At 35.0% G+C, this 15,548-nt stretch overlaps 1 protein-coding gene and 1 long non-coding RNA gene across 2 annotated transcripts; both read left to right on the forward strand.

Moving 5' to 3' along the window:
- Window positions 1–11,559: 11,559 nt before the first annotated feature.
- On the forward strand, window positions 11,560–12,643 carry LOC138324840 (uncharacterized). Its single transcript, XR_011208688.1, has 3 exons — window positions 11,560–11,711; window positions 11,962–12,298; window positions 12,544–12,643. It is a non-coding gene; the product is annotated as an uncharacterized lncRNA (long non-coding RNA).
- Window positions 12,644–12,683: 40 nt separating this feature from the next.
- Window positions 12,684–13,847, forward strand: LOC138326173 (neurotrypsin-like). Its single transcript, XM_069272301.1, has 4 exons — window positions 12,684–12,879; window positions 13,125–13,460; window positions 13,704–13,789; window positions 13,821–13,847. The coding sequence occupies exons 1-4, from the start codon at window positions 12,684–12,686 to the stop codon at window positions 13,845–13,847; spliced, it is 645 nt and encodes a 214-aa protein (XP_069128402.1).
- The last annotated feature ends 1,701 nt before the right edge of the window (window positions 13,848–15,548 follow it).

Here is a 15,548-nt window from a genome sequence, read left to right on the forward strand (position 1 = left end):
GGTTTCGCGAAATAACCTGTTACAAGTGATTATCGCTGTGCATGAATTAGCGCTTCAAAGACAGCGTGAATAGCGCAAAAATAAAGCTACCGCTAAAATAAAACTACCGCTAAAATAAAACTACTGCTAAAATAAAACTACCGCTTAAATAAGAACGTTTATAGTATCCACTAATTTATAAACCCTTTACGGGAATGTGTTATTGTTTATTTCACTGTACAAAAATCCATGTCCCAATTTCATGTTATTCTTTAAAAAAAATACCATGCAGTAACGAAATTTTACCGATAAACACTTGTATACATTGTAGGATTTAATGCGGAACAATCATGTAAACAACTTGTAATAATAATATTCCCTGTATTGATATGATAACGAGGTTTTATAAGACGGATTTTCGTTGACACATCAAACGGTTTTATCCAACTTTTAGAATAAGCTTTATGCGCATAAAAACCTTTTCTATTCAGTAAAGGCATCGATAGACACCCATAATATCGTATACATGTCGGTGATAATCTTATAATATACTAATTTATTTATGTTGACGTCATTCCAATATCTATAGTCAAACATATATTTCACAGTGATATACTCATTGCTTGCAATATACAATATTGATTTAGATATTTTTTTGTGAGTTATAAGAAGAATTTTCAGTCGATGGAGTTTCGACATTTTTTCTGATTTTTTTTTATGTCATCAACACAATAGCGAATATAATTTTTCAAAAATATCTGCCATTATTACAGTAGGTATAATTTTGATGATATTTTAAGATATTTCAAAATTACTCAACTCCTACCATATTAACATGTATCATGACTTGAAGTTGTCACTGATGAGCTATACATTTATGTTTTTGAGTTGTCTCCCTTCATTCCGATATAACCGACAATACCGGGTATGTATTGCAAATTGAAGATTGAACATCATATTTTAAAGTAGAGATGTCGAGGGACACATATCACGTGGTTGCCGTAAATTGGAACACATATCACGTGGTTGCCGTAAATTGGAACGATTTAGCTAAGATATATAGTTTTGCCAAAATGGGTTGATTGTAATTTGTCGCATATATCGTTTATACTATGTGTAATGTTCAAATTTGCGACTGCCTTAGAACAAATTTCAAAAGTACAAATCAGTCTTTATTCTATATGTGTGATCTCTAAGAAAACTCTGTTGTTACTGAGACATACTAACAGTTATTACAAAATGAACAGAGTTTAACAAGTGTTGTTTCATTAGAGTTGACTTGACAATGTTATGGCAACGAGTTCAGCATTTTACACGTGCGCTTAGGTTGATATAAACATGATGTATTTTGCGACTTTTGGTAACTAGGGTTACATACCTTTTACACAGATTTAGACAATTCACATGTTAAATATTGGTTCTTTGATGGCAAACCCCAACTAAGCCAGATATGATCCAATCAAAAATAATCAAATTTACAAAGTATACTACAGAAATTCAAAACCAAAAGGTCATTATAATGTTTTGAGGTGCATTTGAAAATCGACCTAGACTTTCTGTTTAATAACATGATTTCGTATGTCAGAACGCGATAAAAAAATAAATAATATAATTATCCAGCCAAAAATACAGCTTTTATTTAAGACACTGACCATGCATACTTTTATCCTACAACATTCACGAAAAAAACCCATAATAAGCTTAACAATTATCGAATTCGCAGATGGTCGGGAGGTGTAGTGGTTAAACCGCTCGCCTTTCACCTAGCCGGCCTGGGTTCGATCCCCAGCACGGACTTGAAAAGATCAGGAGTAACCTTTTCGATGACGTGGGTTTTTTCTGGGCACTCAGGTTTCCCCTCACTTTAAGACTTATCGCGCGCTTTCATCCGGGCTATAAAAAGAGATTTGTATAATTTGTTCGCAATCGATGTAAAATAAATAATGTTAAGGAAAATAAGAATTTAATTTGCGAACATACTTAGTCAGTTTTCTAAATACAGCAAACTTAGGTGTACTCTGACAACGTCAATGCTGGTTACGGTTACTTGTTTTATAAGACTTATTTTCAACTATTATTGATGTTATTGATGTTACCCTGGTCAATACTAGCCGCAATATATCGCTCGGTTAGAGAGAACTTATCTTAAGCTCGATCGGTTCAGCGCAAGATTAGTAACCCAGAGGTCCCGAGTTCGATCCCTGGCAGAGGCAGGTATTAAAATTTATTGTAAATTCTGCACCCTGTTACATTGGCGCCCATGTAGGGACTCGGAAATGATGCTTCACCATACCTGCAAAGGAATCGTTGTGACCCCTGAAAACTCGAGGACGAATTGATTCGGCTACAGAGAACTTTTCTTTAGCTTGATCGGTTGAACGCCAGACTAGTAACCCAGAGGTCCCGAGTTCGATACCAGGCAGTGGCAGGTATTACATTTTTTTGTAAATCCTGCACCCTCTTAGATTGATTTTCTAACAAAATATGTTTTATCAGTAACTATAATGTTTTCTTTCGGTTGGACAATAAATCTACTGACATTACGTTATAATTAAGAAACCTGACATATAGTAGAACATTTTTAAGTCTTTTGGGGTCATCCCCTATGACCTAATTATTGGGTTTAATATATTTGTGTTTTGGTTTACGGGGTGTTTTTGTCCAGGTGCTGTGTTAATAGGTCGACTATGTACTACAACACTGGATATATCACCTTGTGGGGTGCTGTTCATACTTCTCATCGCGTAGTAAGTGTATCTACACACGACAAGAGGGACTTGTCTCAATGAAAGTTACACTAGCTTATAGAAAGTAATCTTAAATTCATACAAGGACATTTTATTTTCGAGAATTCTCGCAACTTTGGATACAGTCGACTGAATAAGCAAATGTGCTATCTTGTTTATTTTAGTAATGTCCTCCATAAGTCGGGCAACTTGATCGAGAACTTAACCTATACTTGTCCTAAAAGCAAACTTGGGTTCTCGTATTAATCAGTATTTGGGTTAAACAATATGTTTTTGAATGGAGATATTGTACAGCAAATATATCGTAAAGGGTTGTATTCGGAAACAAGTGCGGAGCATTTACATTAATCCATCTCCATATTATTGGATATGCAATTGACAGTACTACAGTGAAATAATAAATTAATAAGTGTGTACTAGGGTGATAGGGATTAAAATGCAAAAACAAAAAATATAGTTAATTTGGTTCAATCGTGTGATTGATCGGTAGAAGAAATACTGTTCGTATTTTATTTGTATTATTGTCGCTTATTGTCTTTTATTGCCATGGTTTTAAAAAGAAATCACACTTTCCTCATGGGAATTTTCAAATTTTCTCGCAAGAAACAAAATTCTGTGAACTGCATTAGAGCTTAAATAAAAATCATTTTAGAGACTATGTAAAAGAAATTTAAAAAATGTCGCATAATACATATTAAGAAAGCCAAGAGTTGAATGAAAGTAAACATACTTAAAATAACAAATATTTAGATATATTTGTAAAAAATTCCATTATGATGTCAAGTTGTATCGAATAATAAACCTTTACCTTTTGGAAGCGTATCTTTGCACAAGACGTTTTTAATAAGTGTAATTGTATCACAGAAAGCTCGTGTAAGAGTATGATAAATAAAATAACAAATGCATTTTTTTCACATACAATACAATACATACATACATACATACAACATACATACATACATACATACATACATACATACATACATACATACATACATACATACATACATACATACATACATACATACATACATACATACATACATACATACATACATACATACATACATACATACATACATACATACATACATACATACATACATACATACATACATACATACATACATACATACATGCGTACATACATACATACATACATACATACATACATACATACATACATACATACATACATACATACATACATACATACATACATACATACATACATACATACATACATACTTACATACATACATACATACATACATACATACATACATACATACATACATACATACATACATACATACATACATACATACATACATAAAAACAACAACATACATACATACATACATACAACATACATACATACATACATACATACATACATACATACATACATACATACATACATACATACATACATACATACATACATACATATAGTGCATGTAGCAGGCTACACATATGACATAATTATACAAAATGCAATTTATTAAAAAAAAAAATTTAAAAAGTGGAACTAAATATATTTTTTAGGAAATTCTTCAGCGCTCTTTACTATAAAATATTAGTCGAGACTTAAAAAATCATCAGCATTTTAAAAAGAAAATGAGGATAACAGGCATTGAATCGGGCGTTTATTTCTTTTTCTTATCTCTCTCTATTTTTGTAGATTAAAAAAGATATAAATAAAAACAAAGCGAAAGAGAGAATATTAGGAATATCGGTTTTCTTGTCTGAACTATCAAAATCATGGAATTTAAGAAAGGTTTGTTGTTTGTTTTGTTGGCGTAAAATTAAGGTTCCATTCTAATAAAAGTGTTTTTGATTACCCCTTTTCGCCACAAAAATCGAATATGATTTTTTTTTAGATCGGAGCGAAAATCGAATAAGATATGTTTTTAATTCATGTTTTTATTGGACAAAACAAAAACATAATTAAATATTATCTTTTGATTCAAGATAAGTCGCGAGAGAAATATTTTTCTTGAATCTTGGGATCGGGCTGGACTAGTTTATGTATCGAGTTCGAATTCCACTTTGGGCAGTTGTTAAGTACTCACTTGGTTTATTGAAAGCTGTCCGTATGTATGTAACGTTATCAAACCATCTTTATTAATATTTGATAGACTGAATAAATTAACCAACAATTTCGCATTGCATCAAAATAATGATAACAATAATAAAAAATATCGATTATATTTTGATATATGGTAAGATACGTAACCCCCTCACTCACTGATATGCTAAACATTTATTTTATTTTAGTTTTAACGAAATAACGCTTCGATGAAAACAAAATAACATTTCAATAAAATAAAATGACATTTCGATAAAGCTAAAGAACATTTCGATAAAACAAAACAATATTTCGATAAAACGAAATAACATTTCGATAAAAAACGAAATAACATTTCGATAAAAGGAAATAAAATAAGTTTAAAGCATGTGAATAAGGAGGCTCTATAGTTAAAGATATTACACAAATATCTATACAAACTGAATATAAAACTTCTCAATATACATGTCCATGTAGTTTAATACGTTTGTTAACACCTTATTACTCACGTGGGTATAAGGACAGACACATTTACAGGTCCTTCGTGCCCTATTTACATGGCAAATTGCAGGTAAATCCTTTTTGAATATACTACGGTACTTTTACCCCTAAACCCTAACAATAACATCGTAGCTACCTTAAGCAACTCCGTAAATACTTACGTTGAAGTTGTGGTAACAACTAATGGAGAATTTACCTGTAATAGCTAGCTTATCATAGACATACTTATTACTATAGGATCGTAAAAACATGTTTACAAAATGTTAATATTTATTCTATGTTTTAGCACTCAATAATGTCGAGTTCAATCGAGCGTTAGAGAAACAGTCTAGAAACATAATCAATACTTGATCTGTATTTAACCATATTCATTTAATGGTTTGTATGTAAAGTTAAATTTTGACCGAATCAAAGGGCATAAGAATTTCATTTTCGATGTCACACCATCCTGTTACTAATCCGAATAATAAACACTATCACAAACTAAGTATAGTAAGGTTAGTCGTGGTGCAATAACGTTAGTTTTGTGCCATCAGGCGACCGAGGTCAGTCGCCATATCAGAGAAGGTTCGAATGGATGATAATTCATAAAAAGGTAAGAATGACTACCGCATCGACCTTTTGTTAAATAGTAACAATGTTAAAACCAGTGTGGCAGATATCTAATTTAGAGAATAAATAAGTAGATGGAGATATATGTTTTAACACAACCTACTTTATATGTCTCTGTCTTATAGGCACAATTGATATACATTTGTATGATATACATCAATAGAAATGTATGACTCAATTTGAAATGTACGCGAATGGAAATTTTGCGACAAATAAAAGGATTTTTACCGTAGGACAAAGTCCTTATGAGCATTAAACAGTCTAATTCAGATTCAACGTAAGAAAAAGATATGAAAGAAGAACAGGTAATTTGAAAATGAAAAAATGAATATGACAAAACGCGATCAATCTTGTTTTACCTAAAGAGATTCGAAATAGGGACTTTCCTATCCAGTGCAAATGTAAGGGAATATTTTAATTCATTATCAAAGTATATTATGCTGTACATTACCATTAATTCACAAGCTGTTTAGAATCAAATTGTTTTTAGCGTGCAAAAAGCCCCGAGAATTGGGTGTACATTAATTTTCATTTCATTGCTCATTGGTTTTATCTAAAAGAAAAAAAACCCCGGAATATCAGCTAAAAATCGTCCACAAGAAAATATTTCTAGTAATTTTGTAATATCTTTGCACTATCATGTCCTCATTACTTTTTATATTCAGACTTTGCCTAAAACAAGTGATGTTTCTTTAATTTCTTAAATATATATATAAAAGACAGCTTCATTATGACCTCTTTTCACAACACAACACTTACTTTTCTCTTTGCATTTTCTTTTAAGAAACTGTTTTTCTTCGCCTCAAATGATAAATACATATAACCTAACAATTCAAATATCTAAAATCTTTTGTCGTTTATATACTACGCGGAGTCCTAATTATTTTGATAATATCTTTTGTTGTAATTTTAGGAGGAGTTTGACATGTTATCATCATTTCTCCGAGACAGACCGTGTAATGAACGGTCTGTGGCGATGGGGATTTTTGTAACTCTGATATTCGTCTCCCTAACAACAACGACTTATGGTAAGATTTCAGAAATTCTTTCTACATGTTAAAATACTAAATATAAAACACAAACACACACACACACATATATATATATAAACAGAAAGCCCGTGCATATGACGTAATTTTATACAGCTAAATTTGTCTGCTATTATGCACTGAACGCACATCATTAAGACCAAGGCGGTTAAACACTATATTGGCTGAACCGAAGGTTCATAATTGTTATATTAGATATGTAGGTAGTTTTACAAATGTCAAAGAACTATCATATGGTATGTTAATTACACGAACATCCATGGTCATAGGTCCTCATCGTGAAGAAGAACTCAACCTTTGGGTAATGACGTCACCGAAGGAATACTTTATTTAATGTACTTAACCCACTTCGTCCTGGAATCTCTTTTGCTCTTTGTTTTGTTACTGTAGTTCTTCTATGATAAGAATAGAAACACTTTTTACAACTATTTTAAAGTCTAACATAACTTGTGTTTCCTCAGTTCATATCATCAAACATTTTTTGACGTTTTGGTAAGTGTTCATGTGCGCGGCACAGCTTTATTTACATTTCTACTTGCATGCCGGTATCGTCAATTGCAGACCGCTTAATATACCATTCAAACTTTTTATACCACTAATAGGAACAATTATAGTTTTTATGCATGTACTATGTATGTATTTACTAGGATACATAGCTTCCATCAAATTATTAAAATTGTTGATGAATTGATCTTCCGAAATCCCAAACTATTTTAGGTCAAGTACATGTGGAGCCTGATGGCCGAGTTCTCATCACAAGCAATTCCTTGTCAACTTTCGGTACGATATGTGGAGACTTTTGGAACGATATATCAGCAGCAGTAGTATGTCGGAATGTGGGGATGTCGAATGGCGGCACAGCCATTCTATTACCACCCTCTTCCGCTTACCCCACTCGATCCTTGGTTTCATTGATATGCACAGGGAAAGAAGTAGACTGCAACCAGTGTGATAAGGAGGAATTTATTTTCGGTAAATCTATGTGTTTTATTAACATGGATGCTGGAGTGGACTGCTTCGGCGGAATGGCGACACCAACGCCTGCCCTGAAAGCCTCCTCTACACAAGTACCGATGCCACGTGAGTATCAAATCAGTGATAAAGATCGTGTAGGAAACAACCAACTGAATGAGAAATAGACCTTCGAAATGATCCCTGTGTATAGGAGATTGAATTATGGATAGAAGTTTGATCCAACCACTGGTTGTCGGGTTTATAATGAATTTCAAAACTACAAATATTTTCTGTCTGATAATTATATCAGGTAATGATGATATGAGTTTGGAAATACAGATTGAGATTTAAGTTCAAATATCAATTTTGATAACGAAAAAGTTAAAAATGCATCTTATTTCAAAATGACTTTCCTAGTTGGGGTATGAGCTGAAAGACCCCATCTTTCTTTTTTCTTTCTAGTTTTATATGCAAATCTAGACATTCGTTTTATAATACAATAAATAAAACTCATTCAGCAGTTTTAATGATAGTATTTCGCCGGTGTTAATCCTGGATTTTATAGTAACAATCCTGCTAGTTTTTTTTTATTTCAATCTTTATAACGTGTCTGTTGTTAAAAAAAAAAAAAAAAAAAAACACTAACGATTTATTTGTCTGTTGTTGTCGTCGATAAAACATTTGCTTTCTTAACATCTGTTTAAAGCAACATCTGAAAGAATGTTTTGCTAATGTCTTTCATAAATATTAATAAACGATTACATTTGATTTTAATTTGTTTTCATACGAAATCCGACTTTTTGATTGGCATATACTATGAAGAATAAATCCAAGAATAGCACGAAAATCTCACGTTATCACGACATCACAATAATGACGTCGACGTTGCGCTTTGATTTCCATTTGAAAATGAAATCAAAAGACTAGATTTACGCCAGTATAAAAAACAGTTAGAGAAATGGATATAAGTACGCCAGTATAAAAAACAGTTAGAGAAATGGATATAAGTGTTGTATTTATTCTTGTATATCCGGTTTGCCCAGGGGAAAATTTAATTCATTGTTACTAGTTTTTTTGTTGACAATGGAACCATTCTAATTTCCCACCATTTAAAACAAATTTTTTATATATTTCAACAGTAACTCTCACTGTTGAGCCCGATGGACGAGTTGTGACCATATCGCCAAATATGATGATGGGAACTATTTGTGCTGACCACTGGAATGATGCATCAGCTAGTGTTGTCTGTCGCTCGTTAGGTCTATCTAACTCTGGAAGTTCCATGAGTCTACCAACGTCGTCAATGTATCCTTCTCGGTCACTCATGACACTGGAATGTATGGGGACAGAGTCCGACTATCACCAGTGTCATCAAGAGGTTTTCACAACTGGTATGTCGGTATGTTCAAGCTACATGGACGCTGCAGTGGACTGTTTCGGTGGAATGGCGACTCCAACGCCAGGAGGACCTCATCCCAGTGAGTACTTCGGCCACTTATTTTAGGTTTACTTGGCTGTTTTAAAGAGACAAATAATAGGCATGATTATTTCTTTTATAAACTTTTACGAACTTCCAAAGTTATTTATAGACACGAGACACCTGATATCAATCTTATTAGATATGATCATCAAAAACTAATTGTTTATTATCGTTGATGTTTTACAAAAATTATATGCCATTTGTGTTTATTGAAGCATGGATTTTCTTTTCCTTTAAAATAGTGACCCTGACAGTTGATATTGACGGTCGAGTTTTGGCCATGTCAAATATGACGATGGGAACTATTTGTGCTGACCACTGGAATGATGCATCAGCTAGTGTTGTCTGTCGCTCGTTAGGTCTATCTAACTCTGGAAGTTCCATGAGTTTACCAACGTCGTCAATGTATCCTTCTCGGTCACTCATGACACTGGAATGTATGGGGACAGAGTCCGACTATCACCAGTGTCATCAAGAGGTTTTCACAACTGGTATGTCGGTATGTTCAAGCTACATGGACGCTGCAGTGGACTGTTTCGGTGGAATGGCGACTCCAACGCCAGGAGGACCTCATCTCAGTGAGTACTTCGGCCACCTATTTTAGGTTTACTTGGTTGTTTTAAAGAGACAAATAATAGACATCATTATTTCTTTTATAAACTTTTAAGAACTTCCAAAGTTATTTATAGATAAGGGACACCTGATATCAATCTTATTAAATATGATCATCTAAAATTTCTTGTTTATTATTGTTGATGATTTGCAAAAATTATATGCCATTTGTGTTTATTGAAGCATGGATTTTCGTTTCCTTTTAAATAGTGACCCTGACAGTTGATATTGACGGTCGAGTTTTGGCCATGTCAAATATGATGATGGGAACTATTTGTGCTGACCACTGGAATGATGCATCAGCTAGTGTTGTCTGTCGCTCGTTAGGTCTATCTAACTCTGGAAGTTCCATGAGTTTACCAACGTCGTCAATGTATCCTTCTCGGTCACTCATGACACTGGAATGTATGGGGACAGAGTCCGACTATCACCAGTGTCATCAAGAGGTTTTCACAACTGGTATGTCGGTATGTTCAAGCTACATGGACGCTGCAGTGGACTGTTTCGGTGGAATGGCGACTCCAACGCCAGGAGGACCTCATCTCAGTGAGTACTTTGGCCACTTATTTTAGGTTTAGTTGGTTGTTTTAAAGAGACAATTAATAGATATCATTAATTCTTTTATAAACTTTTACGAACTTCCATAGTTATATATAGATATGGGACACCTGATATCAATCTTATTAAATATCATCATCAAAAACTACTTGTTTATTATCGTTGATGATTTGCAAGAATTGCATGCCACTTGTGTTTATTGAAGCATGGATTTTCCTTTCCTTTCAAACAGTGACCCTGACAGTTGATCCTGACGGTCGAGTTTTGGCCATGTCAAATATGATGATGGGAACTATTTGTGCTGACCACTGGAATGATGCATCAGCTAGTGTTGTCTGTCGCTCGTTAGGTCTATCTAACTCTGGAAGTTCCATGAGTTTACCAACGTCGTCAATGTATCCTTCTCGGTCACTCATGACACTGGAATGTATGGGGACAGAGTCCGACTATCACCAGTGTCATCAAGAGGTTTTCACAACTGGTATGTCGGTATGTTCAAGCTACATGGACGCTGCAGTGGACTGTTTCGGTGGAATGGCGACTCCAACGCCAGGAGGACCTCATCTCAGTGAGTACTTTGGCCACTTATTTTAGGTTTAGTTGGTTGTTTTAAAGAGACAATTAATAGATATCATTAATTATTTCATAAACTTTTACGAACTTCCATAGTTATATATAGATATGGGACACCTGATATCAATCTTATTAAATATCATCATCAAAAACTACTTGTTTATTATCGTTGATGATTTGCAAGAATTGTATGCCATTTGTGTTACATTAAGCATGGATTTTATTTTCCTTTCAAACAGTGACCCTGACAGTTGATCCTGACGGTCGAGTTTTGGCCATGTCAAATATGATGATGGGAACTATTTGTGCTGACCACTGGAATGATGCATCAGCTAGTGTTGTCTGTCGCTCGTTAGGTCTATCTAACTCTGGAAGTTCCATGAGTTTACCAACGTCGTCAATGTATCCCTCTCGGTCACTCATGACACTGGAATGTATGGGGACAGAGTCCGACTATCACCAGTGTCATCAAGAGGTTTTCACAACTGGTATGTCGGTATGTTCAAGCTACATGGACGCTGCAGTGGACTGTTTCGGTGGAATGGCGACTCCAACGCCAGGAGGACCTCATTCCAGTGAGTACTTCGGCCACTTATTTTAAGTTTACTTGTTTTTTTTAAGAGCCAAATAATAGACATAATTATTTCTTTTATAAACTTTTACGAACAACTTCCAAAGTTATTTATAAATATGGGACACCTGATATCAATCTTATTAAATATGATCATCAAAAATTTCTTGTTTATTATCGTTGATGGTTTGCAAGAATTGCATGCCACTTTGTTGTGTTTATTGAAGCATGGATTTTCCTTTTCTTTAAAACAGTGACCCTGACAGTTGATCCTGACGGTCGAGTTTTGGCCATGTCAAATATGATGATGGGAACTATTTGTGCTGACCACTGGGAATGATGCATCAGCTAGTGTTGTCTGTCGCTCGTTAGGTCTATCTAACTCTGGAAGTTCCATGAGTTTACCAACGTCGTCAATGTATCCTTCTCGGTCACTCATGACACTGGAATGTAAGGGGACAGAGTCCGACTATCACCAGTGTCATCAAGAGGTTTTCACAACTGGTATGTCGGTATGTTCAAGCTACATGGACGCTGCAGTGGACTGTTTCGGTGGAATGGCGACTCCAACGCCAGGAGGACCTCATCCCAGTGAGTACTTTGGCCACCTTATTTTAGGTTTAGTTGGTTGTTTTAAAGAGACAAATAATAGACATCATTATTTCTTTTATAAACTTTTACGAACTTCCAAAGTTATTTATAGATAAGGGACACCTGATATCAATCTTATTAAATATGATCATCAAAAACTACTTGTTTATTATCGTTGATGGTTTGCAAGAATTGCATGCCACTTGTGTTTATTGAAGCATGGATTTTCCTTTCCTTTCAAACAGTGAATCTGACAGTTGATCCTGACGGTCGAGTTTTGGCCATGTCAAATATGATGATGGGAACTATTTGTGCTGACCACTGGAATGATGCATCAGCTAGTGTTGTCTGTCGCTCGTTAGGTCTATCTAACTCTGGAAGTTCCATGAGTTTACCAACGTCGTCAATGTATCCTTCTCGGTCACTCATGACACTGGAATGTATGGGGACAGAGTCCGACTATCACCAGTGTCATCAAGAGGTTTTCACAACTGGTATGTCGGTATGTTCAAGCTACATGGACGCTGCAGTGGACTGTTTCGGTGGAATGGCGACTCCAACGCCAGGAGGACCTCATCTCAGTGAGTACTTTGGCCACTTATTTTAGGTTTAGTTGGTTGTTTTAAAGAGACAAAATAATAGATATCATTAATTCTTTTATAAACTTTTACGAACTTCCATAGTTATATATAGATATGGGACACCTGATATCAATCTTATTAAATATGATCATCAAAAACTACTTGTTTATTATCGTTGATGGTTTGCAAGAATTGCATGCCACTTGTGTTTATTGAAGCATGGATTTTCCTTTCCTTTCAAACAGTGAATCTGACAGTTGATCCTGACGGTCGAGTTTTGGCCATGTCAAATATGATGATGGGAACTATTTGTGCTGACCACTGGAATGATGCATCAGCTAGTGTTGTCTGTCGCTCGTTAGGTCTATCTAACTCTGGAAGTTCCATGAGTTTACCAACGTCGTCAATGTATCCCTCTCGGTCACTCATGACACTGGAATGTAAGGGGACAGAGTCCGACTATCACCAGTGTCATCAAGAGGTTTTCACAACTGGTATGTCGGTATGTTCAAGCTACATGGACGCTGCAGTGGACTGTTTCGGTGGAATGGCGACTCCAACGCCAGGAGGACCTCATCTCAGTGAGTACTTCGGCCACTTATTTTAGGTTTAGTTGGTTGTTTTAAAGAGACAAATAATAGACATCATTATTTCTTTTATAAACTTTTAAGAACTTTCAAAGTTATTTATAGATAAGGGACACCTGATATCAATCTTATTAAATATGATCATCAAAACTATTTGTTTATTATTGTTGATGGTTTGCAAAAATTATATGCCATTTGTGTTTATTGAAGCATGGATTTTATTTTCCTTTCAAACAGTGACCCTGACAGTTGATCCTGACGGTCGAGTTTTGGCCATGTCAAATATGATGATGGGAACTATTTGTGCTGACCACTGGAATGATGCATCAGCTAGTGTTGTCTGTCGCTCGTTAGGTCTATCTAACTCTGGAAGTTCCATGAGTTTACCAACGTCGTCAATGTATCCTTCTCGGTCACTCATGACACTGGAATGTATGGGGACAGAGTCCGACTATCACCAGTGTCATCAAGAGGTTTTCACAACTGGTATGTCGGTATGTTCAAGCTACATGGACGCTGCAGTGGACTGTTTCGGTGGAATGGCGACTCCAACGCCAGGAGGACCTCATCTCAGTGAGTACTTTGGCCACTTATTTTAGGTTTAGTTGGTTGTTTTAAAAAGACAAATAATAGACATAATTATTTCTTTTATAAACTTTTACGAACAACTTCCAAAGTTATTTATAAATATGGGACACCTGATATCAATCTTATTAAATATGATCATCAAAAAAATTCTTGTTTATTATTGTTGATGATTTGCAAAAATTATATGCCATTTGTGTTTATTGAAGCATGGATTTTCCTTTTTTTTAAATAGTGACCCTGACAGTTGATATTGACGGTCGAGTTTTGGCCATGTCAAATATGATGATGGGAACTATTTGTGCTGACCACTGGAATGATGCATCAGCTAGTGTTGTCTGTCGCTCGTTAGGTCTATCTAACTCTGGAAGTTCCATGAGTTTACCAACGTCGTCAATGTATCCTTCTCGGTCACTCATGACACTGGAATGTATGGGGACAGAGTCCGACTATCACCAGTGTCATCAAGAGGTTTTCACAACTGGTATGTCGGTATGTTCAAGCTACATGGACGCTGCAGTGGACTGTTTCGGTGGAATGGCGACTCCAACGCCAGGAGGACCTCATTCCAGTGAGTACTTCGGCCACTTATTTTAAGTTTACTTGTTTTTTTAAGAGCCAAATAATAGACATAATTATTTCTTTTATAAACTTTTACGAACAACTTCCAAAGTTATTTATAAATATGGGACACCTGATATCAATCTTATTAAATATGATCATCAAAAAATTTCTTGTTTATTATCGTTGATGGTTTGCAAGAATTGCATGCCACTTGTGTTTATTGAAGCATGGATTTTCCTTTCCTTTCAAACAGTGAATCTGACAGTTGATCCTGACGGTCGAGTTTTGGCCATGTCAAATATGATGATGGGAACTATTTGTGCTGACCACTGGAATGATGCATCAGCTAGTGTTGTCTGTCGCTCGTTAGGTCTATCTAACTCTGGAAGTTCCATGAGTTTACCAACGTCGTCAATGTATCCCTCTCGGTCACTCATGACACTGGAATGTAAGGGGACAGAGTCCGACTATCACCAGTGTCATCAAGAGGTTTTCACAACTCCCTTCTGGTATGTCGGTATGTTCAAGCTACATGGACGCTGCAGTGGACTGTTTCTTTTATAAATAAATATACTTCCAGAGATGCATCTTTAAACAAAGATGTAAAAATAGAAATTTTTAAAACTCAGGCCTACGGATAAAAATATGTATAACACTTAAACAGTTTTCACTATGACAAAAAGGGAGAGCAAAAGATATGAGACCAAACAACTTATTAAATCCAATACAGTATATATAACGAAATAATGCCACTAACGAGATTTATCTTTCCTTAATACAGTACATTTGTTTATTGTATTTCTGTCTCTTCGGAGTCTAAGTGGAGCTTGTTATAATATTCCAAGCATAAACTGTAAAAGACTTTGTATACCGACAAAGTGTTGAATATCAGATAGGAGAAATTTGCCGGATTATCCAGATTTGGTCTAAGAA

Source organism: Argopecten irradians, chromosome 6 (genome assembly GCF_041381155.1).
Source record: "Argopecten irradians isolate NY chromosome 6, Ai_NY, whole genome shotgun sequence".
In the NCBI taxonomy this organism is placed as follows: Eukaryota; Metazoa; Mollusca; class Bivalvia; order Pectinida; family Pectinidae; genus Argopecten; species Argopecten irradians.

Excerpts from the sequence above, each read along its gene's own strand:
- LOC138326173 (XM_069272301.1), top strand. The coding sequence starts at position 12,684 with ATGAGTTTACCAACGTCGTCAATGTATCCTTCTCGGTCACTCATGACA. Across the intron at positions 13,461-13,703 it reads GCCAGGAGGACCTCATCTCA|TGACCCTGACAGTTGATCCT; the intron begins GTGAGTACTTCG and ends CCTTTCAAACAG. Across the intron at positions 13,790-13,820 it reads GTGCTGACCACTGGAATGAT|GTCTATCTAACTCTGGAAGT; the intron begins GCATCAGCTAGT and ends GTCGCTCGTTAG.